General features: G+C 27.3%; 3 protein-coding genes across 8 annotated transcripts; all 3 read left to right on the plus strand.

Annotated features, from left to right (window-relative positions):
• The first annotated feature begins 1016 nt into the window (after window positions 1-1016).
• On the plus strand, window positions 1017-10585 carry LOC145202538 (ribonucleases P/MRP protein subunit POP1-like). Of its 3 annotated transcripts, none has more exons than XR_016450879.1 (10): window positions 1017-1056; window positions 1540-1724; window positions 2181-2365; window positions 2564-2797; window positions 2917-3004; window positions 3176-3637; window positions 3906-4065; window positions 4237-4284; window positions 4923-5154; window positions 9819-10585. XR_016450879.1 is itself a non-coding variant. In XM_090082390.1 (10 exons), the coding sequence occupies exons 2-10, from the start codon at window positions 1553-1555 to the stop codon at window positions 10507-10509; spliced, it is 2256 nt and encodes a 751-aa protein (XP_089938516.1). In that variant the 5' UTR covers window positions 1017-1056; window positions 1540-1552; the 3' UTR covers window positions 10510-10585. The 3 variants fall into 3 exon arrangements, 2 of the variants coding, with proteins under 2 accessions (XP_089938516.1, XP_089938517.1); XM_090082390.1 differs by having other exon boundaries at window positions 3922-4065; XM_090082391.1 differs by lacking the exon at window positions 1017-1056 and having other exon boundaries at window positions 2961-3004; window positions 3922-4065.
• A 58-nt stretch (window positions 10586-10643) lies between these two features.
• On the plus strand, window positions 10644-14137 carry LOC145202539 (WD repeat-containing protein 18-like). 2 transcript variants are annotated; one of them, XM_090082392.1, is made up of 10 exons: window positions 10644-10934; window positions 11042-11152; window positions 11419-11552; window positions 11630-11783; window positions 12025-12168; window positions 12256-12311; window positions 12448-12572; window positions 13105-13292; window positions 13571-13645; window positions 13768-14137. In XM_090082392.1, the coding sequence occupies exons 1-10, from the start codon at window positions 10716-10718 to the stop codon at window positions 13906-13908; spliced, it is 1347 nt and encodes a 448-aa protein (XP_089938518.1). In that variant the 5' UTR covers window positions 10644-10715; the 3' UTR covers window positions 13909-14137. The 2 variants fall into 2 exon arrangements, with proteins under 2 accessions (XP_089938518.1, XP_089938519.1); XM_090082393.1 differs by having other exon boundaries at window positions 10716-10934; window positions 11042-11163.
• A 163-nt stretch (window positions 14138-14300) lies between these two features.
• Window positions 14301-27520, plus strand: LOC145202543 (WD repeat-containing protein 3-like). 3 transcript variants are annotated; one of them, XM_090082635.1, is made up of 35 exons: window positions 14301-14510; window positions 14600-14679; window positions 14775-14837; window positions 15147-15216; window positions 16001-16050; window positions 16459-16527; window positions 17135-17213; window positions 17397-17498; window positions 17595-17696; window positions 19515-19612; window positions 19849-19879; window positions 20024-20100; window positions 20523-20562; window positions 20747-20859; window positions 21769-21840; window positions 22014-22107; window positions 22272-22373; window positions 22600-22685; window positions 22979-23047; window positions 23134-23206; window positions 23325-23381; window positions 23582-23682; window positions 23934-23949; window positions 24187-24282; window positions 24506-24559; window positions 24792-24872; window positions 24984-25034; window positions 25112-25177; window positions 25427-25489; window positions 25685-25735; window positions 25871-25914; window positions 26207-26285; window positions 26642-26691; window positions 27033-27126; window positions 27353-27520. In XM_090082635.1, the coding sequence occupies exons 1-35, from the start codon at window positions 14334-14336 to the stop codon at window positions 27494-27496; spliced, it is 2694 nt and encodes an 897-aa protein (XP_089938761.1). In that variant the 5' UTR covers window positions 14301-14333; the 3' UTR covers window positions 27497-27520. The 3 variants fall into 3 exon arrangements, 1 of the variants encoding a protein (XP_089938761.1); XR_016450996.1 differs by lacking the exons at window positions 25871-25914; window positions 26207-26285; window positions 26642-26691; window positions 27033-27126; window positions 27353-27520 and having other exon boundaries at window positions 25382-25489; window positions 25685-25702; XR_016450997.1 differs by lacking the exons at window positions 25685-25735; window positions 25871-25914; window positions 26207-26285; ... (1 more) ...; window positions 27033-27126; window positions 27353-27520 and adding an exon at window positions 25254-25315 and having other exon boundaries at window positions 25427-25457.
• Window positions 27521-27844: the final 324 nt, after the last annotated feature.

A 27844-nucleotide genomic window follows, 5' to 3' on the forward strand; every position in this document is an offset into this window, starting at 1 on the left:
CATGCTTTAGGATTTAACCTCTTTCACAATAGGAGACTTTAGCACTTTGTCACGTGGTTTCAAAGTACTCTATTTCCCAAATATATCAATACACAAGAACACTTCCACATTGGAAAGAGAATTTCCACACATTAAATGTAAAGTTAATATAAACATACCTCATGTTACCCCGTCTTGAGTTTCACCAGATTTTGTAGCTATAGTAGTTATGTATTTAAAAAAGTTTATTAAGAAATGAACCTAAAAACAGTGCGAAACAACTCTTTTTTTTTTATTTTGAAGGCCACACTGGAAAAACGACCAAGCTACATTTTTATTGTTTTGAGTAAATTAGATTTTAAACTTCAAAAAACCATAGCTCACTTATTTGTTAAGCTAAATATCTGTGTAATTTGATCGGTTTTCTAGTTATATAATTAATTATTATATAATTTAACTGCAGCCGAATATAAAAGGGGCAAAAACTCCAAAAAAGCAAAAATGAAGCTTGATCGTTTTTCCAGTGTGGTCTTTATATATATATGATATACGTGATATACATTGCCCTTAGAACGAAATTCGTTATTCTGCTAATTATAAAAAAGCACGTGTAGCATATCATGGTTTCCACCATAAATTTTTACCACGATGTTTCTTGTTACTAAACTTTTACTTTATAATATTTTTCCTACTTACCATAATCACTGCTATTAAAGCGTGATGGTGATTAGCTAGAAGTTCATAGTTCCAATTAGTTTATCAAGTAAAATGTATATTTCTATGATTAAAAATTATCAACATGTACTGCAATTTATAAATAGCTATCAATCTAAATTTGTTGCAAATTAAAGTTTTGGTATTAGGTCTGGAAAGACAGTTTAACTTAAAAAGTTAAATAAAAAAAACCTCTTTATTTGCTTCCAGAACTCCTTGTCTTGCTTAAAACATGAAAGTACTCTAATGGTTTAAGTAATGTGAAAAAAGTAATACCGCACATTTAAATACGTGTGGGTTCTAACTTCAAAAATCTAATCATCTTAAGGATTTCTGAATTCAAACTTTTATTATAACTTTGAGGTAACATGGTTTGATGCTTTCAATTGATAAGTTGATTAAAGGTTTCTTATAATAGGTTGATTTAGGAAATTATTTAAAAGTATTTTTAAATAATTTCTTAAACTAAGCTATCAATTTTGCTTTACTGGTGTTAAAAAGAATTATTTGTATCTCTTAAAAGCAGATAAATTTATTTAAATTGTTATTTAGAAGTTTTCTTTGAACATAGTAAAAATGTAACTATTCATTTCTAATATAGATAATAATTATTACCTTAAATATATATATATATATATATATATATATATATTTAAGGTAATAATTATTATCTATATAATCTATATAATAATTATTATATATATATATATATATATATATATATATATATATATATATATATATATATATATATATATATGATATTACAAAATAATTTGTATTAATACATGATAATAATACATGATATTACAAAACATTTATTGTTTGTTTGCTTTTCATTTATAGAGCAATTAACAAAATGAATTCAAAAAAGGTTAAAAAAGTCTTTAAAAATTTTCCACAAGCAGATAAAATACAAATAGATCCAAAAGATATTTCATTTCCATCAAGAAAAACCTATAGAACAAGTGATCAGCTGAAAGAGATGCATAGTTCAACTGTTGAAACTTTAAACACTCATGATCCTAGAGGTAATAGTTGCTTAAATCCTTTTATAATTTGCTTGTTCTATTTGTACTTGCAAAGTTTAAAAAATATTTTTTTAGTTATATTGAAACAAACCACTCTTTATTTTTATTTAAACAATTTTGTATTAAATTTGAATACTTGTTTTTTGAAATTAGTTTCACTAATAATAAAATTTGTTTAGACATCAAAAGTTTATTTTTAAAGTAGTACTTTAAAAAAAAGTAAAACTCAACAAACATGTAGTGTAAGATCTACAAAGAGTAATTTTGAGTTTGTTAAGATAAATCTGATAAACTGTGTTACTTTAGTTATCTTCAATTCATGCTTAAGTTTAGGTAATGGTGCTTTTATGTTAAATGTATTTATGTTAAAATACTCTAGTTGATTTAAGCTAAACATTTAATAATGCCAAATATTTCTTTTGCTTTTTTTTTCTGTTTGATAATTTAAATTATTAGGTATTAACGTTTATGAATATGCTGAAGCTAGAGCTTATGAAATAAAAAATCTTCAAGCTGCATTAAAAGAAGCTGACTGTTTAAAAAATCAGAGAGTTTTTCAGCAACTTCCAAGGCATATGAGAAGAAGAGCTGCTAGTTATGATATCAGAAGATTGCCACATCGTCTTAGAGAAAAAGCACTGGTAAAAATTTTCAGTTATTTAACAGTTAAAGCTTGCTTATGCTGCTTGCTCTGTATATAAACTATTTGTTTTAATGATACTTGAGCTATTAGAAGAGGAGAAAGCTTATATAACTTTTACTTTATCAATGACTAATTTTTAGATTAAATTTAAAGCTCATCTTAATAGCATTTCAAAGATTGATGTTCATTTTCATAGACAGAAAATGTCACTCAACCAAAAGAAAAAACACGAAAGTTTAAGAGAAAACCAAAAAACCTTCTAGAAGAATATAGCAGGAGAAGTCGAGAAAAGTCTTGGCTTGAGACACATATATGGCATGCAAAAAGGTTTAAAATGGTAGATATGTGGGGTTACAGAGTAGCTTTCAAGCCATGTGACAAGGGATATAGAGCAGCATATAGAGCATCACAAAAAAGCACTATATTACAGGTACTGTACTTTATCAAGCTAAAATATATAAAAAAGTATATACATATTGATATAAAGTTAAATCTTTAAAGGATTTTTAACATTTCTTCAGGAGGTTTTTGTGTTTTAAAAAAATTTAGGATAAAACTTACACTGAAGTTATTGAAATAAAGGCCAATTTTAGGGAGTTTACAGAGATGTGGTCACATCTTACTTCTCCTGGATCTGGTAAATAATTTTATTTTCAGTTTGAAAATGTCTTAGTATTTTAAGTTAATTATGGATTATGCCACAAAAAAAAATGTTAAAAATCTAGAAAAGTAGTTGTATAAAGTTTTAAATTATCTTTGATTCAGTTGCCATAAAAGTAATTTAAAAGATTGTGTTTTTTTTGTCTAGATTCTCTATTGAGTTCAGAAGATTTTATGCTGGGAAAAAAATATATTAAGAACCTTTTATATCATCCAGATTCTTATCCAAACAACTGTATTGGTCCTGTTACAATTATTAATGGTCAAAATCTAGCTGATGGTAGATATTTGTTTGTTCTTATTTCTCACCCAGAAATATCAAAAAGTCTTGTTGATATCTTTAAGTTATCATTAACTAGTATCAGAGAATCAAACAACATGCCTGAAGAAACTGAGAGAAATTCCAATGACATTTTATGTTACAAACTTGATTTTGCAATCTTCTCTTTGAATGGTCCCCTCAGTAGTTCTATTCTACAAAAAGCACTTAAATTAGATGAAACTCAATTGTATTCTGAAAATCAAGCAATTACAAATGTTTTAGTTAAAGATCCAAGATTTAACATTCCATACAAAAAACAAAACCCATTCTGCATGAGCCAACAAACAGGTATGAAAAATGATTTAAAATAAGGAAATATTTTAGATAATTAATAAGAAAAAGTGTTTTTACATTTTAAAAAACCAAAATGATTATTTTTTAATTCAAAATTGGACTTGGTTAAACCTAAAATGGCATTTTTAAGTGGTATTTTCTTGACCAAATGACTTTTGATAGTCAAAATTACAATTTAAATGTTTTTATTATCATGCTATTTTTTCACTACTGAGGGTGGAATTTTTACCATAGTTTTAATTTAGCATTTTTTTCTGTATAGAAGCAATCGTTTTTAGGAAAAGATTGTGAGATGCAGTCAGTCTCTGATCTTTGGAATAAAGAGATTAGAACTAGTATTAAAAATAATAAGATGACAGATACCATGATCAACAAACTTAGGAGTGAACTTTTGGTCCCTGGAAGTTGTTTACCTGTTGATAGTAATCCATGTTTTTTCTTTATTTAAAGTTAACATTATTTTATTTTTAACACAAATTTAACAAATTAAAATTATTTCAACTTTCAACTTTCTATTAAATATTTACCAACTTTTTACTTAATAAAATGTTTATTTAATTTCTTTTATACTTAACAATTTTATGTTTTTCTAGGTTTAAAAATACCTGTTGTCCTTTTGCAAATACCTAAACTTGATTCTGGTAAGTATTCATTATAACTTTAGTTAAATTTAGTTTTTTTGATTTGTCTTGGAAGATTTTAATTGTTTGCAATTTTAAAAGGTGTTTTTCTACAATGTTACTGTAATATATATTTCTTTTTCACTGATTCAAAGTAGTTATTTAGTAAGCATGGTTTTTAAAAAATTAGAGGACCTTTTACTCATGTTTTTCATATTATTACAAGACAGTAGAAATAATTTCATGATAAAAATGTTCTATAAAACGAAAGTGCAAATGTTTAGAAATATTTTGATATTTCTAAACACTTATTATAAGATATTTGCCTAGTTAGTTATTTATACTTAGTTATTTGACACTACCAAATAAGTTTTAACAGAATCAAGATATTTAAATTGAAAAATTATTGTCTCATAAACAGTATTTTGTTTAGTTTTACTGCAAAATTGCAATTTTTAAAATTTTTAAAAAATGTCATTTAAGTCTTTATAGTACCTTTTGCTTTTTCCAAATCTTAAGTCTCTTTAAGATTATTAATTATTATTACATATTATTTTAAGTAATTTAAAGTTCACAATTTTTTTAATATAGTGAGCTACAACTAAAAAAACATTTGTTTAAAAAAGTAATTTCAAATAATTGCAATATTTTTTGCTTAGAGAATTCTAAACTTTGTAATGGAGGGTACCTACTAATTCTTCCTGGTGGTTGGGCTATGCCTTTCTGGATTGCTCTTGTTTATCAAGGAGCATGTGTTGGTGCATTAAAAGAAGACCAGAAGCTTTCATATGAGGCACTTGTGCCTTATTTTCCAAGTAATTATCCTGATACCAATGCAGGTAAAAATGAGGCTGAAAGGTGCAAAAAAGAGAAGGAAGATCTTTACCAAAGGTAAAGATTTCAGTTGAATGATTTATGCCAAATTTATGCCATTTCAAATTTGTATGCTAAATTGCTACTGGGTGCATCATATTAGTACAAAATTTTAAAATGATCCAGGGATCACATATTATTTGGTCTGCCAACTTATAAACTTAATAAGGCAATTTTAATTTAATAAGGCAATATGATGAAATTAATAAGGCAATATGATGAAATTAATAAGGCAATATGATGAAATACATAAAATTTAATTATTAAAAAATTATAAAATATAATAATTATAAATTATAAATATAAGTAACACAGGTCAACAAAAAAAAAAAAATTTACTGATGTCCAAAATATTTTAATGAATTTGGGGTATTTTTGGGGTGCTGATTCTGAATATGCTATCAGTTTTGCCAGATTGGCTCAAGTTTTTGATATTTTTGGTATCTTATTTATAGCACTTGTTGGTAAATGCGACGCATCATCTCATTAATTTTTTTGGGATTAGTACTTGAACTGAGCAGTTCTCAATATAGTTTTTTGTTAATTAGTGTTCTAAAAGTTTGTTCATAGCTTGATTTTTGCACTAACTTTATGTTGTTGTCTGTTTTCCAGTGAAAAGCATGAACTCATCAAGAAGAAGTTGTCTTAACGATCCAGACTCATTCTGTTACATTTGTGGTGAATATACACTGCAAAAACATAGAAGAAACATAACAGACTTCATAAAAAAAGTGTATTTGGCCTATTTTGGGGTTATGCTTGGGGACCAAGACAAGTCTTGGGCACCACACATAGTGTGCAAAGCATGTATCGAATTATTACGAAAATGGAGCAAAGGACAAAGAAAAAGCTTCAAATTTGGTGTTCCAATGGTGTGGAGAGAGCAAAAAAATCATCATGATGACTGTTATTTCTGTGCAGTGCAAGTGCAAGGATTCAATAAGCATAAGAAACAAAAATAGGAGTATCCTAATATGGAATCTGCAAGAAGGCCTGTCCCTCATTGTGAAGATGTGCCTGTACCTGTGTTTACCATGTTACCTGACCTTCCCCCACCTGATGATGATGAAATGCAGGGTATGGAGCTAAGCATTAGTTTTGGAAGTGAACCAGAATATGAAGGAAGTTTCAGAACACCTACGCAATTTACCCAAGGAGAGCTCAACGATCTAATAAGAGACCTCAACCTCTCAAAAAGTGCATCTGAACTTTTAGCTTCAAGGCTAAGTGAAAAAAATTGTCTGACGCCTGGAACTAAAATTACATCTTACAGGACCAGAGAAGAAGCACTTCTTCAATTTTTCTGTGAAGATGACCTACTTGTATATTGTAAGGATATTCCTGGCCTGATGCTGCAAATGGGTTTACAAGTATATCGTCCTAAAGACTGGAGGCTTTTCATAGATAGTTCTAAAAGGAGTTTGAAATGTGTTTTGTTGAACAATGGCAATCAGTGTGCATCTCTTCCAGTAGCTCACTCAACTAAACTTGCAGAACAATACAAAAATGTCAAATTGGTCTTGGAGAAACTGTGCTACCATGAACATTCGTGGCTGATATGTGTTGATTTAAAAATGGTCAACTTTTTACTTGGACAGCAAAGTGGATACACAAAGTATCCTTGCTTCATCTGCATGTGGGATAGTAGAGCAAAACATCAGCACTGGGAGAAACTGAATGGCCTCCAAGGGACACCTTGACAGTAGGAGCATCAAACATAGTGAATGAACCTTTGGTGGACAGGGAAAAAATCATTCTACCACCACTTCACATAAAGTTAGGATTAATGAAGCAGTTTTTAAAGGCATTAGACAAAGATGGTAATTGCTTCATGTACATCTGCAGATCTTTCCCTGGTCTTAGTAGCGAAAAATTGAAGGCAGGAATCTTTGATGGTCCTCAAATTCGGAAACTCATTAAAGATTCAAATTTTCCTAAGGAAATGAATGACATTGAAGCTGCTGCATGGTGTAGTTTTGTGTTGGTAGTGAAGAACTTCTTGGGAAATAAAAAGGCAGACAATTATGAAGAACTGGTGCAAAACATGCTATTGAGATTTAGAAATCTGGGTGTACACATGAACATTAAATTGCATTATCTTCACAGTCACTTGGACAGATTTCCAGAAAACCTTGGAGATTTTAGCGAAGAACAAGGGGAGAGATTTCATCAGGATATTATGGTGATGGAGGAAAGGTACCAAGGCAGATGGGACAGACATGATGGCTGATTACTGCTGGAATCTACAGCGTGACTGCCCGAATAGCTCACATAGAAGAAAATCATATAAAAAGCGCTTTTCCAGCAATTAAATGTCTCCTATCTTTCATGTCTTGTTCATTTTTGAAGATTACTTTCTAAAACTAGTTAAAATAAACTAAAATCAACATTTACTTTGTTAAATTTATTGTATTCATGACAATATCAATAAAGTTATTGCGCGTGTAGCAAATTACGTCTTTTTTTTTACACATTTCACGAAAAATCTCAAAAACTTGAGCCAATCTGGCAAAACTGATGACATATTCAGAATCAGCACCCCAAAGTTACCCTAAATTCATTGAAATATCTTTGACCCCAAAAATGCTTTTGACCTGTGTAATCATATATTAGTTAAATAAATATAATAAATTATAATTAAAATTATAAAACAAAAGAGAAGCTCTTTGTGATCTCCTTTGAATCTAAAAATGTAAATCATGGAAGTGCTAAAAGTGTCAAAAAAAAAAAAAAAGAAAAAAAAATGTTTACAAAATGAAATAAAATTTTTTTAAATTCTTTCTGATACTTTTATTTGTAAAGTCTATTTGTTATTTTTGAAAACAAGATTCAATTGAAGATGTGTGAGCTATAGTAAACTTTATTTTTCACTTTGTATGCTCAAGTAGATAAGCTATTGAGCATTCAATTGAAAAGCTGTTTTAGTAATTTGCACTTACTCCTTAATATTTGTTATCACCTGTTAATATTTGTTATTAATGGAAAAGCCAAATGTCAAAGGTTTTTTGTAACAGCAACTAGAAGAATGACTTCAAGTTGTCCAAATTTAACTCAGAGAGCTGCAAAGTTGTGTATCGAAATGTGCATTTAATGTGTATATTTAAAATTGACAAATCAATAGAATTCTTTGCAGTCTGTGTTAAAATTATAGGTTTGAGATATTTTACTTACCCCTTTATTTTACTTAAACTTCTTTTATTTTAATGAAATATTGGGTTGGCAACTTAAATGCTTCTTTTTTTTAAATTTTTAACATATTGCATGTCATCAAATGTTTTTGGCATAATATTTATATTAATTGAAATTGAATGTTATGTTTTACAGGAATGTTATCTTTTTTGTTTGTTTGAGTTAACTTATATTAATTTTTATATCATTTTTGACAGCTCTTTTTTTTTTTTGCTTCTAATTAAAGTTTAAAGGTTGCAATTATTCTTGACATTTATGCAGTGTATGCAGAGGGGGCTGAAAAAAATGCTTGTGAATGATATGCCAACTTCACAAGTAGAACTTGGCATGTTACTCACAAGCATTTTTTAACCCTACTGGACAACTAGAACACCCTTCATTAAACCCAACTGGACAATGACTACACCTATTTCTAGTTGTTCAGTTGGTTTCAATGAAGAGCAAACAAGCTAATGTTTGTATAAAAGTTTGCATCAAACAACAAAGGAACTGGAAGAGAAAATGGAATGCTCTTACTGCTATAGAGAAGTATCTTCACATGATGAGAAAGGATAGCAACAAAAATCAACAAGCCACAATCTCTGCTGATTTGCCTGCTAATCACCACTCAACTCATGGGTACAAGCAATCATTTCTTTACTGGGAGCAAGAAATGGTGCATTACCATTAGTTAAAATTAGCACAAGGAATGGTTTTTGTCTCAGTAAACAAGCAACACTGGTTGAAACGAGATCTTCACCCACGTAAAATGATGTTGTTTGTATGAGCTGCATGAACAAAACCATGTAGATATCTACGTTCAATCAATAAAAAGACTAAATGCAGCTAATCAAAAGAAAAGACCTAATCTGCAGCAGGGAATTCTTTTGCTGCATGATAACACCTGCCCTCATATCTCCAATATGACTATGGATGCCACTCAAACACATGGCTAGGTCCTGCCACACCCACTGTACTCTCCTGGTTTGGCACCAACAGATTTCCACCTCTTGATTTCTTTCAAATACTATGCACTGAGTTTTATTCAATACTGATGCAGAATTATCAGTTTTTATTGGAAAAGAAATTTTTAAAGGATTTTTTAAAAATGACAGAAACTAAGTTGCCAACCCAATAAAAAAATTCAATACTTAATATTTTAAGTAATACATACTACATACCCAATAATAAGAGCATAGGAGTAGGGGTTGGAAGTCATGGGATTAGGATGTTCCTTAACAAGTTTTGGTTTCTATTTTAACAAATAGTCTGAGGTTCTGTGTTTATATGACACATCTGGTACATTTAAAGGGTGTTTATTTAAACCAGCAATGTTTCATGAGTGGTTTACACCAGATTTTGTAGGTCAATTAGCATTAGCTTTATTCTAAATTAACAATAATTACTACTTATCTTAAAGGAACTTTTATTGATTATTATTGTTTTAATTTTTTTGATTCATTTCACTTTATATTTTTTTCAAAATTTAAATCAAAATTTCTTCATATTCTTAGATTTCCTCCACAAGTGCAACAAAATTATGACTTACTTGGTGCAGGAAATCCATTTGCATTACCTTGGCAAGAAATAACTTTACAGTGGAGATTCAATATTCCATCACTCTTGCCAGAATTTTTTCAAAATGTTGTAATTCCAAAATCAGATTTCTATGTTCTTAGAGATCCAATTTTGTTGGAGCAATTAAAGCTGGGTAAACCTTTAGAGAAGAGTTTAGTTGATAAACTTTTACATCATGCTAATAGTCTAGTCTATGTTCGTGTTTACTCATGTCATAATGGTTGTCCAGAAAATAATTCTATGTTATGTATTCCAACTGCTGATGATTTAGCTAGATTTCAAAAAAATAATGTCTCACAAGAGACAGATACTGGGCCTGAGGAGCCTCTCCATAAAGGATTGCAGCAGTCTTTTCCATATATTTGTAAGCAATATGGCATCAATCGATATAATGCTCGAGATATTGGTGGAACAACAAGATGGCTAATGGGGTATATTGAAACAGGTGATTACTCTCTCAGTCGTGGAAAAGGAGCAGGCTTGGGTTTAGTCACCTTATTGGGGTTGCTATATTTAAGTTCAATGAATTTTTATTCAAATGAAGATACACCAATTAGAGTTCTTTTTAGAAACATTGATACAAGAAAGTATAGATTTTGCAATATTGAAATTTTGACAATTTTTTAAAACAAGTTAAGATGTAATAAGATATTTTTTGATAAAAAGTTTTGTGATTTAAAATGACCAAAGTTGAACCTTTAAAGTTGATTTTTATTTGTGTTTAATCCTTTTGATCTGTCTTTATAAAAATCAGTCTTCAAAGCCACTAGAACATGTAAAATATTTTTATGTTTTGTGAAAATTGACTCTGGTCTGACTTATAATTTTTTTGCATGCAGCTAAAATTAATTTGTGGAATGGAGACTGCACTGATTACAGATACAACTGGTGAGCAAAGTTGTTTATCTTTTTGGAATCTCACAACTGGTGTCATTCTTAAAAGCTATAGAAATGGAGCATGTGCCAGAAATAGTTTTGGATTCGTGGGAAATGAGTATGTCATTTCAGGTCAATATGAACAACAGCTGTTGCATATCTATGATGCTAACAATGTGAGCATTGAATGTTTCTTATTTAAATACATGATTTTGAAAGCTTGTCTTTAATTCATAAGCTTTTTTTACTGGTTGATGGTGTTAGCTAAATTTTTTGATAACAGGAGCAAATCATAAAAAAGATTGTTTGCCCAGGCAAAGTGTCATCTTTAGCTGTTTCTCCTGATGGTCAATATTGCATTGTTGCATTAGTGGAAAAAATTTACATATGGCAGGTATGATTAAGGTTAGTTTCATAAAACATTGGCAGGTTAGTTTAACAGTAGGTTAAGTAGTAGCTTTACATGTATGTGTTGCATGTATGTATGTATGCATTTTTATATGCATGTATGTATGCATTTTTACATGTATGTATGTATATATGTATGTATGTATGTATGTATGTATGTATGTATGTATGTATGTATGTATGTATGTATGTATGTATGTATGTATGTATGCATATTCTATGTATGTATGCGTATATTTAAAATTGTTTTAGATTAACACTGGTAACTTGATAAAGGTTCTTTCTAAGCATTACCAAAATATAAATGCCATTCGATTTACACGAGATGGTAGTTTCTTTTTATCATGTGGTGATGATAATCTTTTGCTTATTTGGAATTTTTCTAAGTGAGTTTTTTTTTTTAAAATTTTTAGTGAACCTTTATCTAGTGTAAATAAAAAAAAATGTGACATCTTGTTTTTAGTATTTGTCAACCCAAAGATGATTTTAGTGATGATATATCAGAGAAACCTACTTTTATCTTGTCACACCACTCTCTACCAATCAAAGATTTTTATGTTGGAGCTGGCGGTATGAGATGTCATGTTGCCACATGTTCGCTAGATCAAACATGCAAGGTACTCAAATTAGATATTCTATTTCAAGTCAATTTTTATTTTCATTTTTTTTTTTTATGGCTCTAGTTTAATTTTGAAAACGTTAGCAAGTTTACTAAAATGAAGAACAAAAAAAAAATGTTTATTTTCTTATCACAATAGTTTAAATCATTTTATCAAGTTTATATTTTATTCATATTATGTTAAGTTTATATTACTTCCATTGGAAATTTTTTATAAATTTTTTAAATTTTTTACCAAGATATATGACTTGAGTTCAGGAATGTTGGTCTGCTCATTTTTGTTCGAAAATAGTTGTTCTTCTGTTACTATGGATGTAGATGAAAAAAGACTTTTTACTGGAACAACAAATGGCAAGATACATTTTGTAAACTTGTATTCTAAAGTAAGAATAATTATGTTAATATAAGCTTAATATAGTAATGCTTTTTATTTTAATAACTTGTTTTTAAAAACCTTTTTTCTCTGCAAGGACAAAGTAAGAGAAATTCACATTCCAACCAATGAATCAACACTACAAGCACATGAGTAAGTTGTTCTGAATTTATTTGGTAGGTTGTTAACTGAAATCAATTTACCTATGTTCTTGGAAAAATAGTTGTATAAAAATTCATTTTTCTGAGAAAAACAGTTTGTAAAAAACATTTGTGTGTCATTGTTTCAGAAAAGAAGTTGTTTCATTGTCTGTCTCAATGGATAGCACAAAGCTACTGTCTGGTTCGTTAGATAGTAGTGTAAAACTTTGGCATATATCAAGCAAACAATGCTTAAGGATATTTTCATTCAAAGGTTTACAAATTTACTTTTTTCTAAAATTCAGCTTTTTATATCTTATATTTTATATTTTCTTATTTTGTTAGTGATTTTTTTTGTTGCAGTTAACATTTGAACATTACAGTTATATTTTGAACCCTCTTTTCTAAGTGTTTTTTTCATCATCATCATCATCATCATCATCATCATCATCATCATCATCATCATCATCATCATCATCATCATCATCATCATTAATGCTTAGCTTTGAGCTATAGCCTTAACAGCTGTTGCTGCATTATAGTAGATTCTAACCTTTACAGCATAAGATTGACTTCTTCCCTAAATGTCACTTTTATTTTTTGTTTAAATAGTGATAGTTTCAATGATTTTGTTTAATGTAAAAGTTTATTATTTAAAATGAATTGTATTATCAATTGTTTCCATAAAAAAAAATTCCTTGAATGTGTCTTTTTCTAGGTTCAAACCAATTTTATAAAGTTTTTTTATGTAGATTTTTATTGTTTTATTATCTTTTTTAATCAATTAAATTATATTTGGTTATTAGGAGAAATAACAAATGCTGTTATTCTTCCACTCCCACGCTTTTTGCAAGAGAATCAGAAATCAATAAAATCCAAAATTCCTTTTCCAAACTTCAATAGAACTGTTTATGTACCTTTTTCTAATAAAGCAGACTTTGATTCGCCAGAATGGCAAGATAAAATTCCAGTTATTATAAAACCATTAGATATGGTAAGTGTTTTAGTTAAATAGTATATTAGCTATTAGTAATTAAAATTTTGTGAATTAACGATTTTGACTTGAATTTTGCAGTTAATCTTAAAATAAAAACAACCTTTGCATAGGAAAAAAATAATTTTTTCCTTTGCAAATTCTTTAACAAAATTAACTATTAATTCACTCAATTTTTAAATGATAACTAACCTTAAAAGTAGTGCTTAAAATATACTCTTAAAATTTTTTGCTTAATAAATAATTTTTTCCAATAAAACTTTTATGGTTTTGTTTAGAGTTTTCATGACCAGTTTTTTCTTCCAACTGACGAAATAAATTGTGACATTCAAGTTAATGATATTATGCAAGAGGTAATGTTTTTTTTTAATAAAATATAATTAAATTATCTTCTCCCTTCCTCTGGTCTCTTTTTCCTATTAATTTAAATAACTTTAAAACTTTTCTTACAAATTTTTATAATTTTTATGTTCAGTGTTCAACACATGATTCGTCACAAGAAATTTCACTGAAAAGTGCAACACGTGATGAGTTAATTGAGCGAATAAATAATCTTGAAGCAATCACAAAAGAATTTTACACATTAACTTGTGAAAAGATTTTTAAAGGAATATGACACTTTTCTGATGTTTTACCTCAAAATATTTTAATAGGTCAAACTTTTGATGTTTACTCTTTAATCCAATTATCTTATGCTGATGTAATGCAAAAGTATGCTTTGCATTAAACCAGAACCTGAATCAAGATGGATTTCTTTATTAAAGAGTGTTTTATTTCTGTTGCTAATGCAATTAAGCTGTGTTTTTTTTTTTTTTATGAAAGTCATAAATACAAGTTTATTTAAAGTTTCTAATTTATTCATTTTGCTATTAATTTTAAGAAATTATGAAAGCTAAACAAATCTTCAAACGAAGTTCTCTCTTATTTTGTCATATATTTTTTAGATTATAATTTATTTGTTGAGTCCTAGATTATAATTTTAGATTTTGTATTATTTATTATTTTATTATTAGTTAATAAAACATTTTTTATTATAAAAAAATGCCTATATCAAAAACATACAAACGATATGCTCCTTTGTGTTCCTTTGGAGTCATTGGGAGTGGAAAGAGTAATGTTATTATTGTTAATCCAACACAGTCAGCTACCTCTAATATTTATGGAGCTTCTGCTGCCCTAGAAAATGTTATTATATGGGATATGCGTAAAGCAGAAATGGTAACTATTGATTTTCTTGAATATCATAGTTTAATTGAAATGAAAAGCAATGTTAATAAAGAATCAATAATTGATAAGTTTTATTTCAGGTGATGATGCTGAAAGGAGCAAATGCAGAAGTTACAGCACTGGCAAAAACATCTGGAAATTCTCCAATGGTTGCAGTAGGGTAAATACCTTACACTACATGAATGTGCACATTACAAATCAATTTTGAAACTTTTATCAAACATGTTTACAAATATAATTTGTTTATTTTTTCAGTTATAATGATGGAACTATAAAACTTTGGAATTTAAAAAGTAATACATCAGATATATCATTCAGGTAGTATTAATCTTTTTAGATTTGTTAGATATGGTTGATAGTTTTAAAATATGTTGTTGATGTCTGTTGCATTTTGAGAAAAAAATTCTGACTTTAGGATCAATAATTTTTGCAGTCACTTTTGTAATATAAAACATGTAGATTGCTTTTGTGAAAAAGAATACAACATTTCTTAAATGCAAACATGCTGATTCCTTAGTTTTTCAATTTCATTGCTGGGCATAGTTTTGTTATCATTTTCAAACAATGATCAGCTTTATGACCTATGGCTACGATCAACTGCCAGTTAATTGTATTATTAATATTTAGTGGACATAAATCAGCTGTCACATGTTTAGCATTTGATTGTACTGGTACAAAACTTGTTTCTGGATCAAGTGTAAGTTTTTTAGTTGTTTGTTATAAAAGATATTTGACCTCTTAGCACCATACAATATTTCAATAACATACAAGAACTTTTTTTTAGATTTTTTGGATAGTTTTAAAGTATTTAATGTTGTTGATATCTGTTGTGTTTATTTTTTTCCAAATTTTTATTCATCACCTTTTTTTTAACATACGCAGTAGTTTCAATGAATACAGAATGATTACATATTTCTCCAGATAAAAAGTTGTAATCATGATAAGCGCTGCTCCTATGTAATTTTGGGCTACTAAAAAACAAAATAACCCTTTAAAATATTAATTGGCTCTAGTTTCAATTATATAAGCAATTACCTAATAAAGTAAGTTTTAGAAAATATATGATGAATTTACATTCCTTCAACAATTGATATATTGTACCTCATGGTCAAGGACTTCTGATTCTAAAAGTACCTGAAGATTCAATAGTTTAAGTTTTTTTTTAGAAAACTTCTAATGATGAACCAATATCCTTATGTTAGTCAGATTATCATTTTTTGAAGCCATTTTTAAAAATTTAGCCAGATTATCTACCATTTCTGAGATGCACCTCATAAAATTCTGCTTTTATTACTTTATTTAATATTAATTCAGTAGGAAAAGAACTGGTGTATTTTACATAAAAGAACTGGTGTATTTTACAGAAATGAAATACACCAGTTCTTACTGAATTGATAAAAAAAATTTCAATCTGTAGAACAGTGTTATCAATAGATTTATATGTGAACATTTTTTCAAACTTAATTTGCTATTCTTTTAAGGATACTGATGTGATTGTTTGGGATGTTGTTGGAGAATCAGGTCTTTATAGGTATGATTTATCGGTATGATTTATAGGTATGATTTAAGTAAAGAGCATGTCATTTCCATAAATTTTCTAAAGAACTTTCAAAAAGTTTATTTTAAAACTTTTGTCTTTTGTTTATAGAAAAGTTTGTATAAAATGATTTTCATGTTTAGATAATTGATACTAGTTGAAATAATTACAAATTAAATTTTAGGTCCTAATGCAAAAACTAGTTTTTAATAATATTGATGTTGATCTATCAGACCAATCATAAATGTTGTAAAAGTGATTTAAAAAAAGAAAGTGGTTAGATTTTCATAGTTTGCAGGAATATTGGAAAGTCTCAAAAAAGCATTATTAAGATTTGTAAAAATGTGTAGTATTTTCTTAAGTAAACTTTTATCAAATGAAATCCTGTTTTTAAATTATTAGATTAAAAGGTCATAAGGGAATGGTGACTAGTTGTCAGTTCATGGTTAAACAAAATGTTCTTATCACCAGGTAATTTTATTATTGCTGTTTTAAAATGTTTGCATGTTTTTTAAAAGTCAATTATAAATGTTTTTTTATGTTTTAAAAAAGGTTACTTTTTCTATTTTTTTTTTTTTTTTTTTTTCATTCTAGTTACCTTTCAAATGACAAACTTAAGTTTTAACAAAAAAGTACCTATAAGTGGTAGTTTCTTAATTACAGCTGGTTACTGGCCAGTATATCAAATGTAAATGAGGGTCAGCAGATCAGCAAAAGTGTATGGTTGTAATGCAAAGATATATAGCTGGGCCTGAGAACCTGCTACTTACATCCAAGTATATGCAACATATTTTCCAAACACTTGTATGAAACAAATCTGAATTTTGCCAGTAATAAGAACAATTTGATAAAATGTAGAACAATCTGAGCTTACATTCTTCTGCTTCTCAGGTCCAGAAAAAAATAATATATAATTATAAAGTTTAACTTTAGGGTTAAATGTATCAAATAGTTTATTTATAGAACCACTATGTTCATAAACACAAATTGTTTTGTTGTTATTATTATTATTATTGTTTATTATGATTATTGTTATCATTGTTATTTCTTGTAAATTAAGTATCTCTCATTTATTTAGTTCAAAAGACATGCTTGTCAAGTTTTGGGATTTAGATACTCAGCATTGTTTTCTTACTCTAGTAGGACATAAAAGTGAAGTATGAAGTTTCTCTCTTTTACCATAAGTTATATCAATTGATTTTTTAATTTTTATCTTTTGATCATGATTAAATGTTTTTTGTTTGTTTGTTTTTTTTTTAATTGTAGTATACAGTAGGGGATAGTGTAAATTATATAAGTGTTAGGTGTTTTAGTTTTCTATTGTGTACTTCTATTCTTAGATCTGGCAAACTTGTTTATTGAAAGATGAAACTCGACTTATTACAGGTTGTGGAGACTCAGAGTTGAGAATTTACCAAATAATATCTGAAGAAAATAAAGAGGTGTTATTTCTTTGTTGTAAGAAAAATTTTGAAAATGAAAGTTATAAATCTTTCTACTGAACAATAGTAATGGTCCGAGGTAAATTTCATTTGTAGGTGCCTCTAAGTTGTGAACTAATGGGTTCAATTATTCATCAAGGCAAAGGCAGAATAACTTCGTTAAAAACAGATGAGTCTCAAAGGTTTTTAGCATGTCATGTAAGTAACCTTGCACTTTTAGAAGTTATATGTTTGTGATAAAAGTCATGTTTCTTTTTTAGGGCAAGAATAGTCATGTAGGTAAAAAGAATGCATAACATTTGCTGTGTTTGCATTACATCTTTAGTATTGAAGTAATAGCACAGTTTAAAAACTGAAAATAAAACATTGGAAAATGGTTACAATCCAATTCTTTTTTAAATATTTTGATTGACAGAAATCTCTGGTTTTTTTAGCTATCTACACTTAACCGCAAAATTAACACACCACTTACACATTTCGATTTATTTTAATTGTCGTAAATATCATATATTTTGACAAACATATTAAGAATAGAACACATGAACACAATTATTTCGATGGTAACAATAAAATTCACTTTGAGGATGGTGAGAAAAAAACTAAAACCAAAAATATGGTTTGGATAACAAAATAAAGTAAAATGATTGTTTTTGTTATGCACACTAATAAAGCTTAAATTGAAACATTTTTGACTTATTAATAACTAGTGTTACCACTTCTTGATGTTATTACAGCCTGACAGAGCCGTGGCATACTTTCCATTAGAGATCTAATTGTTTCTTGAGGGATATCTTCCCACATACAGATGGGACTTGGTTGCAGCTCATCTAGGCTGTTAGGTGGTGGATGTTGGTTTCTAGCACAGTGTCCCATTATGTCTCAAAGATGCTCTATTGGGTTCATATCTGGAATGCAAGCTGGTCACTCCAAAACTTGAATATTAACATTATTTAATTATTCAGTAACAATATGTGCTGTATGTGGTCTAGCATTATCCTGCATAAGAAGGAATCCATATCTGATGTACGGTGCAAAAGGTACCACAAAAGCTTCTAAAATGTCTGCTATGTATCATTGAGAAGTCAAACATCCACCATCAACAATAAAAAGCTCTGTGCAAGCTGTTAAAGGTATTCTGTCCCATGCCATAAATGAGCTGCCTCCATATAAAGTGGTTTCTCAAATGTTACAAGCAAAATTTCTTTCATTTGGTCTTCTGTACAATCTTGGGCAGTGATCAGAACTTACAAGGCAAAACCTTGACTCATCTGTAAGGAGGTGATAAATTTAGAGCATGAAATCTTCTTCTTATGGTATCTTGAATAACAGCAGTTCCATGAACCTCAGCAAGTTGCATTTGGAGACTTCATGTAGTAGTGAACCATTCTTTCAGTGTTTGAAGCAATAAAAATTGGTCCTCCACGGCATTGATAGCTCATGGTCTAGTGTGATCATTGGTCTCTACAAACCCTTGTAAAACCCTACCAATTGTTGTATGAGACACTCCAAATCTTCTACCAAATTCGTGACTTGTTAATCTTTCATTCAACAAAGTAACAATTGCAACACATTCACAACTTAAATTTTGTCTAAAAAACTGCATTGCGAACAGATGTGTTGCTTAAATGACAGTTATCTTTTCTACTGTTAAAACAATTTAAAAGCAATACATACTTTTCTTTCAGAAGTGAGGTTTAATTACTGCAAAACATGCTTCTTATGAAAAGCTGCTATAATTTCAAAATTAAGTAAGGTAAACAGAATAAAGCCTACAAAAGGCATAACAATAAACATTATTATCTTTGTAATTGCTAAATCTTGGAAATACATAATATTTTTCAAAATAAGTCAGAATTTATAAATGGTGCATCAATTTTGTGATTAAGTGTGTAATTATCTATAATAATCTGTAATTATCTATAAAAATCTATAAATATTTATAACCATCTATAAATATCTAAAATATTTATAAATATCTATAAATATCTATAATTGTACAATTAATTTGTGGTATAGGCTACTGACTCTACCCTGGAAATATTTAAAGTTCATACAGAAAGTGAAGCTAAAGCTTCATTTGAAAAAAGATTGAAAAAAGCCTTAAAGAGGCAAAGGTAAGCTTTAATATTAATTGTTAGCATTTCTTTTGAATGTGACTGTTGTTGTTTTAAGAGTGCAATATATGTTTAACCTTAGAAATCTGAAGTGTTATTGAGAAGCTGTTTGAGGAGCATGCTTAAAAATAACTTTTCTCTTAATTTTTATTCTTTTCAGTTGTTGTTGTTTTTTTTTTTAACTTTTTATTAAAGCTCTTTAGTTTTATAAAGAAGTGTTTTTAATTTCTTAACAGGAAAAAATGTAGCAGTGATGAAGCAAATCAAGTAAGTTTTTTTTGAAAGCTTTTTTTTCTTTTAAATTCTCAGCAATAAGCTTGAATAAAGAAATTTTTTAAGTTGGAATAAAGAAATGGACTTAGAGTGAATTCTTTTTGGAAATATTTTATTTTTTTATTATTTTTTTTTAAGGAAGAAGTGACAATTGAAAAAGAAGTAACAGATGAGATTAAAAAATTGCATTGTTTTCAGTTAAAACAAAAGATTAGGTAATTCATACCTTTTATATTTTAATTTAAAATCACTTGTTATCACATATATATATATATATATATATATATATACTATTTGTTTTTTGCTTTTTTTTTAATGTTTTTATCTAGAAAGATCAATAATCTGGTTACATATACTTATTTTTGCAAAACTGCATTAAGAAGCTAATTTTTATTCAACATAAAGGCTTTTATTACTATTTTTTTTTTAATATTTATATAAAGAGGACTAAAAGCTGTTTGGTTGATTTTAAGCTACTTGACAAAATACTGTTTCCAAACCATGAAACTTTTATTAAATTTTATATTTGTTAAAACTACAATTTTATGTATTGTTACATAGCAAATTCTTAAAAATTCAACAAAAAAAAATGAGTGTATCAATATTCTTCTAAAAAGTATTCATCTCTTGACAATAGGACTTGTGACATAACAGTTGATAATACTGGAGAGCTTAAAGTAAGTTTGTATTAGTGTGTTTGCTTTGATGTAAAATTTATCGCTTTGTCTAATTGTCTGTGATTATGTTATTTTTATGAGTAGGTGTTATGACAATGCTATTTATATGAATCAGTGCTATGATGATGGGTCCTAAAATGACCTGTTGTTATCTTAATTTTCACTGTTTTACGTGATTTTATAGTTAGTCATTCTATTTAACAACAACTCATTTGGTTATTATAAAGTGCAATCAGAAATAAACAAATGCCAACTCCAATCTCTCCTTTCTAATATGGGTCATAGATCAGATGTCAGGTAAGGTCACAATTTTTTAGTTAAGATAAATAACCATCATGGAATTTCTTTTGTTAGCTTTTTTAAATAACCAGCTATGGACAAGCACTTCCAGGAATTTTAACCCACTATAGACAAACACTTTCAGCAATTTCAACTTACAATATCTTCAAATGACTATTATATTTTCTGATACTTTATGGTAATTTTATGAAAAATGCAACATGAACCATAAATGTAAGAAAGTGGTTTTGAACTCAAAGTGTGGTGCATATTTGTTAAAATTATGTATGATATGCTATGACCTAAATTATATGTAAATATGTATGACCTAAATTATATGCAAGAAAAAATCATTAGTACAATGTTCTTCTAAAATATTTAGACAGATTTTTCACAAAACTGGTTAAACGGATACTTGCAAACTTTCTTTTGTGTAAAAAGTGGACATCAAAAAAGTGTTGTTCCTGATGAACAGAAGATTTATTAATTAGAACTACTTTTACTCTTGCTAAAATCTAAATATAGTATATCATATAATATATTTTATAATATATTATATATAAAATATAAATATATAATATATCTTAGTTAATCTTTTAATAGTTGTACAATATACTTTTTTTTAAAAAAAAAATTTTTGAATGTCATAGGATTTTAAAAATTTGCGTGTCCAAACCTATTATGCGCAATAATATAAATAATGAAATTTTATAAAATTATTTTAACAAATAAGAAAAGGTTATGATACTTTGACTACATGTTATAGTTAAAAAGAATCTTATGATAACTAATTATTATTATTATTATTAAATAGCAGTTATTATTAGTCAATAATTGTTTATATTCAAAAATTAGCAATTGAAGGGTTGTAACATTTTTACCTTTCTTTTTATTTTCTTCGTTCTTCGTTCCCATTCTTTTTAATAGAACTCTATCATTTAATGGTGATGCAACTATGATACTAAGTGGATCTGCAGAATCAGTAAAGATTTGGAACAGGTTTTGTTGTATATTGAGCAACACTTTTGCATTAGGAATAAAACTGAGACCTTTTATATTAAAAATCTCTTTTTTTCTCTTTTAACTTTTTTTAAGCTTGTTATTAAAATGTTCAGCCTTGATTAAAATTAAACATAACTTTTGGCATAAGAAGTAATTTCTTTTCCATTCAGGAGCTCACAGAAGTGTATTCGCACATTGGATTCAGAATATTGTCTTAGTTCATGCTTTGTTCCTGGGGATCGCCATGCTGTTGTCGGTACTAAGGTAAGTTTAAGATTGATTTTTAAATTTAGTATAGAATTTAATAATGTAAAATTATAAAAAAACCCATCTTTATTTTACTAATTATTATTTTAAAAATTTAATTATGATGGCGCAGAATAAAGGAAGAGTTAATTCATTTGTTGTAAAATTTTATATGACAACAGAGTGGCAAACTTCAACTCTTTGATATCAGTGCAGGAATTCTTCTAGAAACTGTTGATGCCCATGAAGAAGCAATTTGGTCAATAGCTCTCTCACCAGATAAAGTAGGTTAACAAATTTAAAAATTTGAGCTATGAAACATTTGAGTTATGAAATTAATGAGAAGTATGAAACTAATGAAAAGTATGAAATCGATGTGAAATAATTTTGTTTACTTTTTAATAATCAAAAAGCAATCTTAAAATATTTATGAATATTCTTGTTAAAAGTTGGTGCAGTTTTAATTTATAAGATTAATAACTGTATGATCTGTATATATTTTCTGTTTAGAGGGGGTTCATAACAGGAAGTGCTGACCATGATGTAAAGTTTTGGGAGTTTGAATTGGTAAAAGATGAGGAATACTCTTTAACAAGGTTTTTGTGGTTGACTTGCTTGCTTTATATATATATATATATATATATATATATATATATATATATATATATATATATATATATATATATATATATATATATATATATATATATATATATATATATATATATATATATACTTGTTACTTACTTTTCTAATTAACCCAAACACTCTTGCTCATGACATTCAGCATTTTTTGTTGTTTCCAGTTTAAGTATTTCTTACATTTTAGTTATATTTACTTAAGGTTGCAATCATAAATATATTAAGTTTTATTTTTATCCTTGCACAGCACTCGTTTAAGCATGACACATACACAGACTCTTAAAATGTCAGAAGAAATATTAGCTGTAAAATTCAGGTGCAATTTTTTTACTTTTTTGATTTTTTCAAATTATATTTTTGGTTTCTTCTCTTGATTCTGCAACTGTTAATCTTTTTTATTAGTCCTGATGGTCGATTGATTGCTGTTTCTCTTCTTGACAGCACAGTTAAAGTTTTTTTTACAGACACTCTTAAGGTATTTATTTTCTTGCAAACAAAAATGTTTTGTGAAATGTTTTAAACTAATTCATGCCTATGTTTACATAAGTTACAATTATTGTTGGTGTTCTATATAATAGTTTCATTTGTTTTAGTTTTTCTTGTCATTATATGGTCATAAGTTCCCAGTTCTATGTATGGATATTTCGCTTGTAAGTGATTGTTATTGTTTATTATTTTATTGTGATATTTTTATTTAAATCTGTAATTTATATATTATTAGGATTTTTGATGTTAGAAATATGTTATAACATATTTAAGAAAAAATTCTGTGGAATTCTTTTCTACATTGTTTGAATGGGATTGTTAAATATCTAACTTTGAAAATTATTTATATAAATAATATTTTTAGGATAATTCTCTACTTATAACAGGATCTGCAGATAAAAATATAAAAATATGGGGCTTAGATTTTGGTGACTGCCATAAATCTATATTTGCTCATGATGATAGGTAAGTTGTAAATCTGAAACTTTTCTACATTTTAAATTTCTGAAATCTTTTCAAAGTCGTTAGTTGAATGACTAATATGAGTTTTGGAAAACCTTTAGAATTTTGTAGTAATAAATGTTTTTAGGAAAGCTAAAATGTTTATAACATAAAAATGATGAGGTGCTAATCTTCATTTTGTATTATTATTGATATTAACACTTTATAGCTGTTTTTTTGTTATTACATAAAATTTTCTATAAATTTTGTTTTAGTATCACAGCTGTTCAGGTTAGTGAAGTGTTTTTATTACTTTTATCATAAGATTGTTGTTAATTATTTACTCATGAACAAAAATTATGTTTTCCTAAAAATATGCATACTAATTGCGTATCAGTCGTGAACCACTACCATTTAATAGAGTCATTAACTCAACAATTTACATAAATTTTTTACCTCTTAAAATAAATCATTTATGGTTTAATGTCTTAAAGTTTTAAACTTCATTTTTTTATCTCACTTTTTTAGTTTGTTTCCAAAACACATTACTTCTTCTCAGTCAGCAAGGATAAAACAGTGAAATATTGGGATGCTGACAAGTTTGAAAATATTATGACATTAAAAGTAATGTTTTTAGTTTTGATGCCCAATCAAAATTAACTTAAAAGGGTTAAATGAATCTGCAATATACATAACCAATTTTTAGATGATTTGTTTGTTACTGAGTGTTTAAGTCAGTTTTTATACAACTTAATGTTCTAATAATAAATTATTCACAAATTTATCATGGTGATTTATTTCTTTATTTATTTTTTTACTTATTTTGGCGGTTTATTTTTTCATTTAGGGTCATCATGCAGAAATATGGGCTCTATCAGTTAGCTCCAATGGGGAATATTTGGTTAGTTTTTAAATGGTGGTTTTGAGGGTAAAAATTTATTTTTGCTTGCGTTGCAAAAAAAAAAAAAAAAAAAAAAAAAAAGAAAAGGTTATTACCTTCTAATTGCAACACAAGCATGAAAACAAAAATTTATTTTTGTTTTCATGCTTGTGTTGCAATTAGAAGGTAATAACCTTTTCTTTTTTTTTTTTTTTTTTTTTTTTTTTTTTTTTTTTTTTTTTCTTTTCTTCAGGTGACAGGATCTCATGATAAATCAATCAGAATATGGGAAAGAACTGAAGAACTCTTAGTTTTAGATGAAGAGAGAGAACAAGTAAAGTATTTGATCCAAGATCAGATTTATTATATCAAAAGATAATATACTTATTTTTATTTACATTACAGAAATTTCCATTATTTTATTTAAATGAATCAATTAATTTAGGAAAGAGAAGAAGCAGATGATAGGACTTTAGTTGAGAGGGGCAGTCGGCCAGTAAGTTTAAGTTCTTTATTATTCTTGAATTTTTTTTTAATTAAGCTTGTTTACAAGAGTTTAAAAAAACTTCTTAGATTCCTGGTGAAACTGAAGGAGAAGCAGAAAATCCTGGGAAAAAAACGATTGAAACTGTTAAAGCGGTAAAAATGTTCTTCTTTAAATGTTCTTCTTTTGTAGCAGCAGCAAAAAAAGAACCCTTTTTTTTACTGTTGTTAGTAAGATGCTACTAAGGAAACATCCCAATTCTGTTTTTTGCATTTAATGCGTTGATTTGAAAGGTATACTAGCATATCTTTTCAATTTTTTTTAAATAGACTTTATCTTAACTTTCTTTGATTATTTAGTTTGAAAACTTAACTTTCTTTGATTTGATTGGTTTAATTGGTTAGGCAGAGAGGATCATGGAAGCAATTCAATTGTTTAAAGAAGAACAGGAAAAGTTTATTGATAATGTATGCTGGTAACTTCATTCTCGAATGCTTCTTTCTTTCTATTTGCAATTTTTTTTATAGCTTAATTTTTTTTATAGTTTAATTTTTTTTACAGCTTAATTTTTTTTATAGCTTAATTTTTTTTATAGCTTAATTTTTTATACAGCTTAATTTTTTTTATAGCTTAATTAAAAAAAATTTTTTTTTTTATTACAGAATGATAGTTATGACCCACATCCAATATTAAAGGCATTTGGTGAAAAAAATGTATTTTCACAAGTTATTTTGCAGTTGATATTTCTAGTTTCTTACTGTTTTTGGGTTTACAATTTCTTTTTTATCAAAATTTGCTTGGAATAAATTTTTTTTTTTTTAACAAGTTAAACAATGACTTTTTTTTAGCCGAAGAAGTATGTTCTTGATGTCCTTAAAAAAGTGAAAAGAAGGTAAAAAAAAATTTTTTAAGTTAAAGTTTATGTAAATACTTGAAGTTAGATAAGTAATGTTTGTTATAATGTATATTTGTAATTATTTATTGTTTTTTTTTTTAAGAGAAGAACAAGAAAATGAAGAAAAAGAATCTTTTTTAATATAAAAAATTCTTCTTCTTTAAAAAAAGAAGATTCGTCTTTTTCTTTAAAGAAGAAGAACCTTTTTTAAAAAAAAAGAAAAAGAAAATATTCTTCTTGTTTAAGCTAAAAAAATTCTTGTCTTTAAGCTATATAACTTTGTTTTCAGTGAGCTGGATGAATCGCTCCTTGTTTTACCCTTTACCTATGTGGTTGATTTGCTGGAACTCATTGACTATTGGCTGCAGGTCAGATTTTTTCCAGCTGTTTTCTAATAATCAATTTGATTTTCCAGTAATTTTATTTGTTTGAACATTTTTATTACTACAAAAAATCAGTCAAGTAGCTTCAGCACTTTCAAATATTTTTAAAATTATTGTTCCAAAATTCAATAGCATCATTTTACCGGTTAATCGATAGAAAATTTTAACGTTAAAATATACCGATTTACTGATAAGTAATCGGTATAACCCCGACCGGAGTGTTAATTTAGCTTGAACTTTATATAGTGTAAATATTGATATTTTATTTTGTATTAAATATTCTTTACAATTTTTTATTCACCTTATCCATTTAACTAATTTTTGACTAAATAATTTTATAGAAAAGTTGGGATATTGAGCTGTGCACTCGCTGTTTGACATATCTTTTAAAGTTGGTTAAATTTATTTCTTCTTAGGAATTTTTTATATTTTATACAAGTTTATTTTTGACTTCTTAACAATTCTTCTTGTTATTATTGTTATTGTTGTTATCATTATTATTATTATTATTAGTATTATTATTATTATTATTATTATTATTATTATTATTATTATTATTATTATTATTATTATTATTATTATTATTATTATTATTATTAGTATTATTATTATTATTATTATTATTATTATTATTATTATTATTATTATTATTATTATTATTATTATTATTATTATTATTATTATTATTATTATTATCGTTAACATTATGATCGTTTTTATTATTGCTGTTAGAGTTCACCATAATCAGATCACGACGAGTCATTTATTACTTCAAACAATCGAGTCGTTAAAGATTAATACCTGTCAATCTGTCCGCAGACTTAAAGTAATTTGATGATTTTATTGTGGTTTTGTATTAATTTGTTTATAATATTTGTTCCGATTGTTAATATTTTGGTGCGAGTAAAAATTTTTTAACACCTTTTTTCTAGAATATTTCTATCACATTTATCTGGAATATTGATATTAATATTTTTCTATTATATTTTTTTTCTCATCTTTTTTTTCTCATCTTTTTAAAAGTTTCTAAATATTAATTTGTTTTTTTATAGGATGAAGTCGGTTTTAATCGCGCTGGTCTTCGTTTCTTGCTTCAGCAGCTGGAACTTAAGAAGAACGTTTCTTTCTTCGATGAAGCTATAGAAAAATCAAAAAAAAAGAAGAAAAAAAACAAGAAAATTATAACATTTACTTGATCTATTAAGAAAAATATTTTTTAACTTTGCATTTATTTTTTAATGAAGAATTCTTTAAACAAAAAAGCCCTGGGAAGTAATCAAAGTTCTTGTCAACACGGCGATCTTTCGTATTTAGATTTTCCTAATATCCGTGGATCTGGAAATTACCAAATAGCGAAACAACTCCATGTAACCTATTTAAAATGTTTTATACAATGCGAATTCACCTAACTTTGTAAACAAAAACTTGTGCGTTATACAGTCAGAACGTTGTTCTTTTGTTTTCAAAAAAAAAAAAAATGTTGTTTTGACGAAACCATGCAAATAAAATTCACTTTTAAGATTATCGACGTTCGGGGGCAGATT

Source organism: Hydra viridissima, unplaced genomic scaffold (genome assembly GCF_058129835.1).
Source record: "Hydra viridissima isolate aposymbiotic clone 2 unplaced genomic scaffold, HvirCarnegie_v1 scaffold_3, whole genome shotgun sequence".
Lineage (NCBI taxonomy): Eukaryota > Metazoa > Cnidaria > Hydrozoa > Anthoathecata > Hydridae > Hydra > Hydra viridissima.

Excerpts from the sequence above, each read along its gene's own strand:
- LOC145202538 (XM_090082390.1), top strand. The coding sequence starts at position 1,553 with ATGAATTCAAAAAAGGTTAAAAAAGTCTTTAAAAATTTTCCACAAGCA. Across the intron at positions 4,285-4,922 it reads AATACCTAAACTTGATTCTG|AGAATTCTAAACTTTGTAAT; the intron begins GTAAGTATTCAT and ends TTTTTTGCTTAG. Across the intron at positions 5,155-9,818 it reads AAGGAAGATCTTTACCAAAG|ATTTCCTCCACAAGTGCAAC; the intron begins GTAAAGATTTCA and ends TCATATTCTTAG.
- LOC145202543 (XM_090082635.1), top strand. The coding sequence starts at position 14,334 with ATGCCTATATCAAAAACATACAAACGATATGCTCCTTTGTGTTCCTTT. Across the intron at positions 14,838-15,146 it reads ACATCAGATATATCATTCAG|TGGACATAAATCAGCTGTCA; the intron begins GTAGTATTAATC and ends ATTAATATTTAG. Across the intron at positions 19,613-19,848 it reads AAAGCCTTAAAGAGGCAAAG|GAAAAAATGTAGCAGTGATG; the intron begins GTAAGCTTTAAT and ends ATTTCTTAACAG.
- LOC145202539 (XM_090082392.1), top strand. The coding sequence starts at position 10,716 with ATGCAGCTAAAATTAATTTGTGGAATGGAGACTGCACTGATTACAGAT. Across the intron at positions 10,935-11,041 it reads ATATCTATGATGCTAACAAT|GAGCAAATCATAAAAAAGAT; the intron begins GTGAGCATTGAA and ends TTTTGATAACAG. Across the intron at positions 11,153-11,418 it reads AAAAAATTTACATATGGCAG|ATTAACACTGGTAACTTGAT; the intron begins GTATGATTAAGG and ends AAATTGTTTTAG.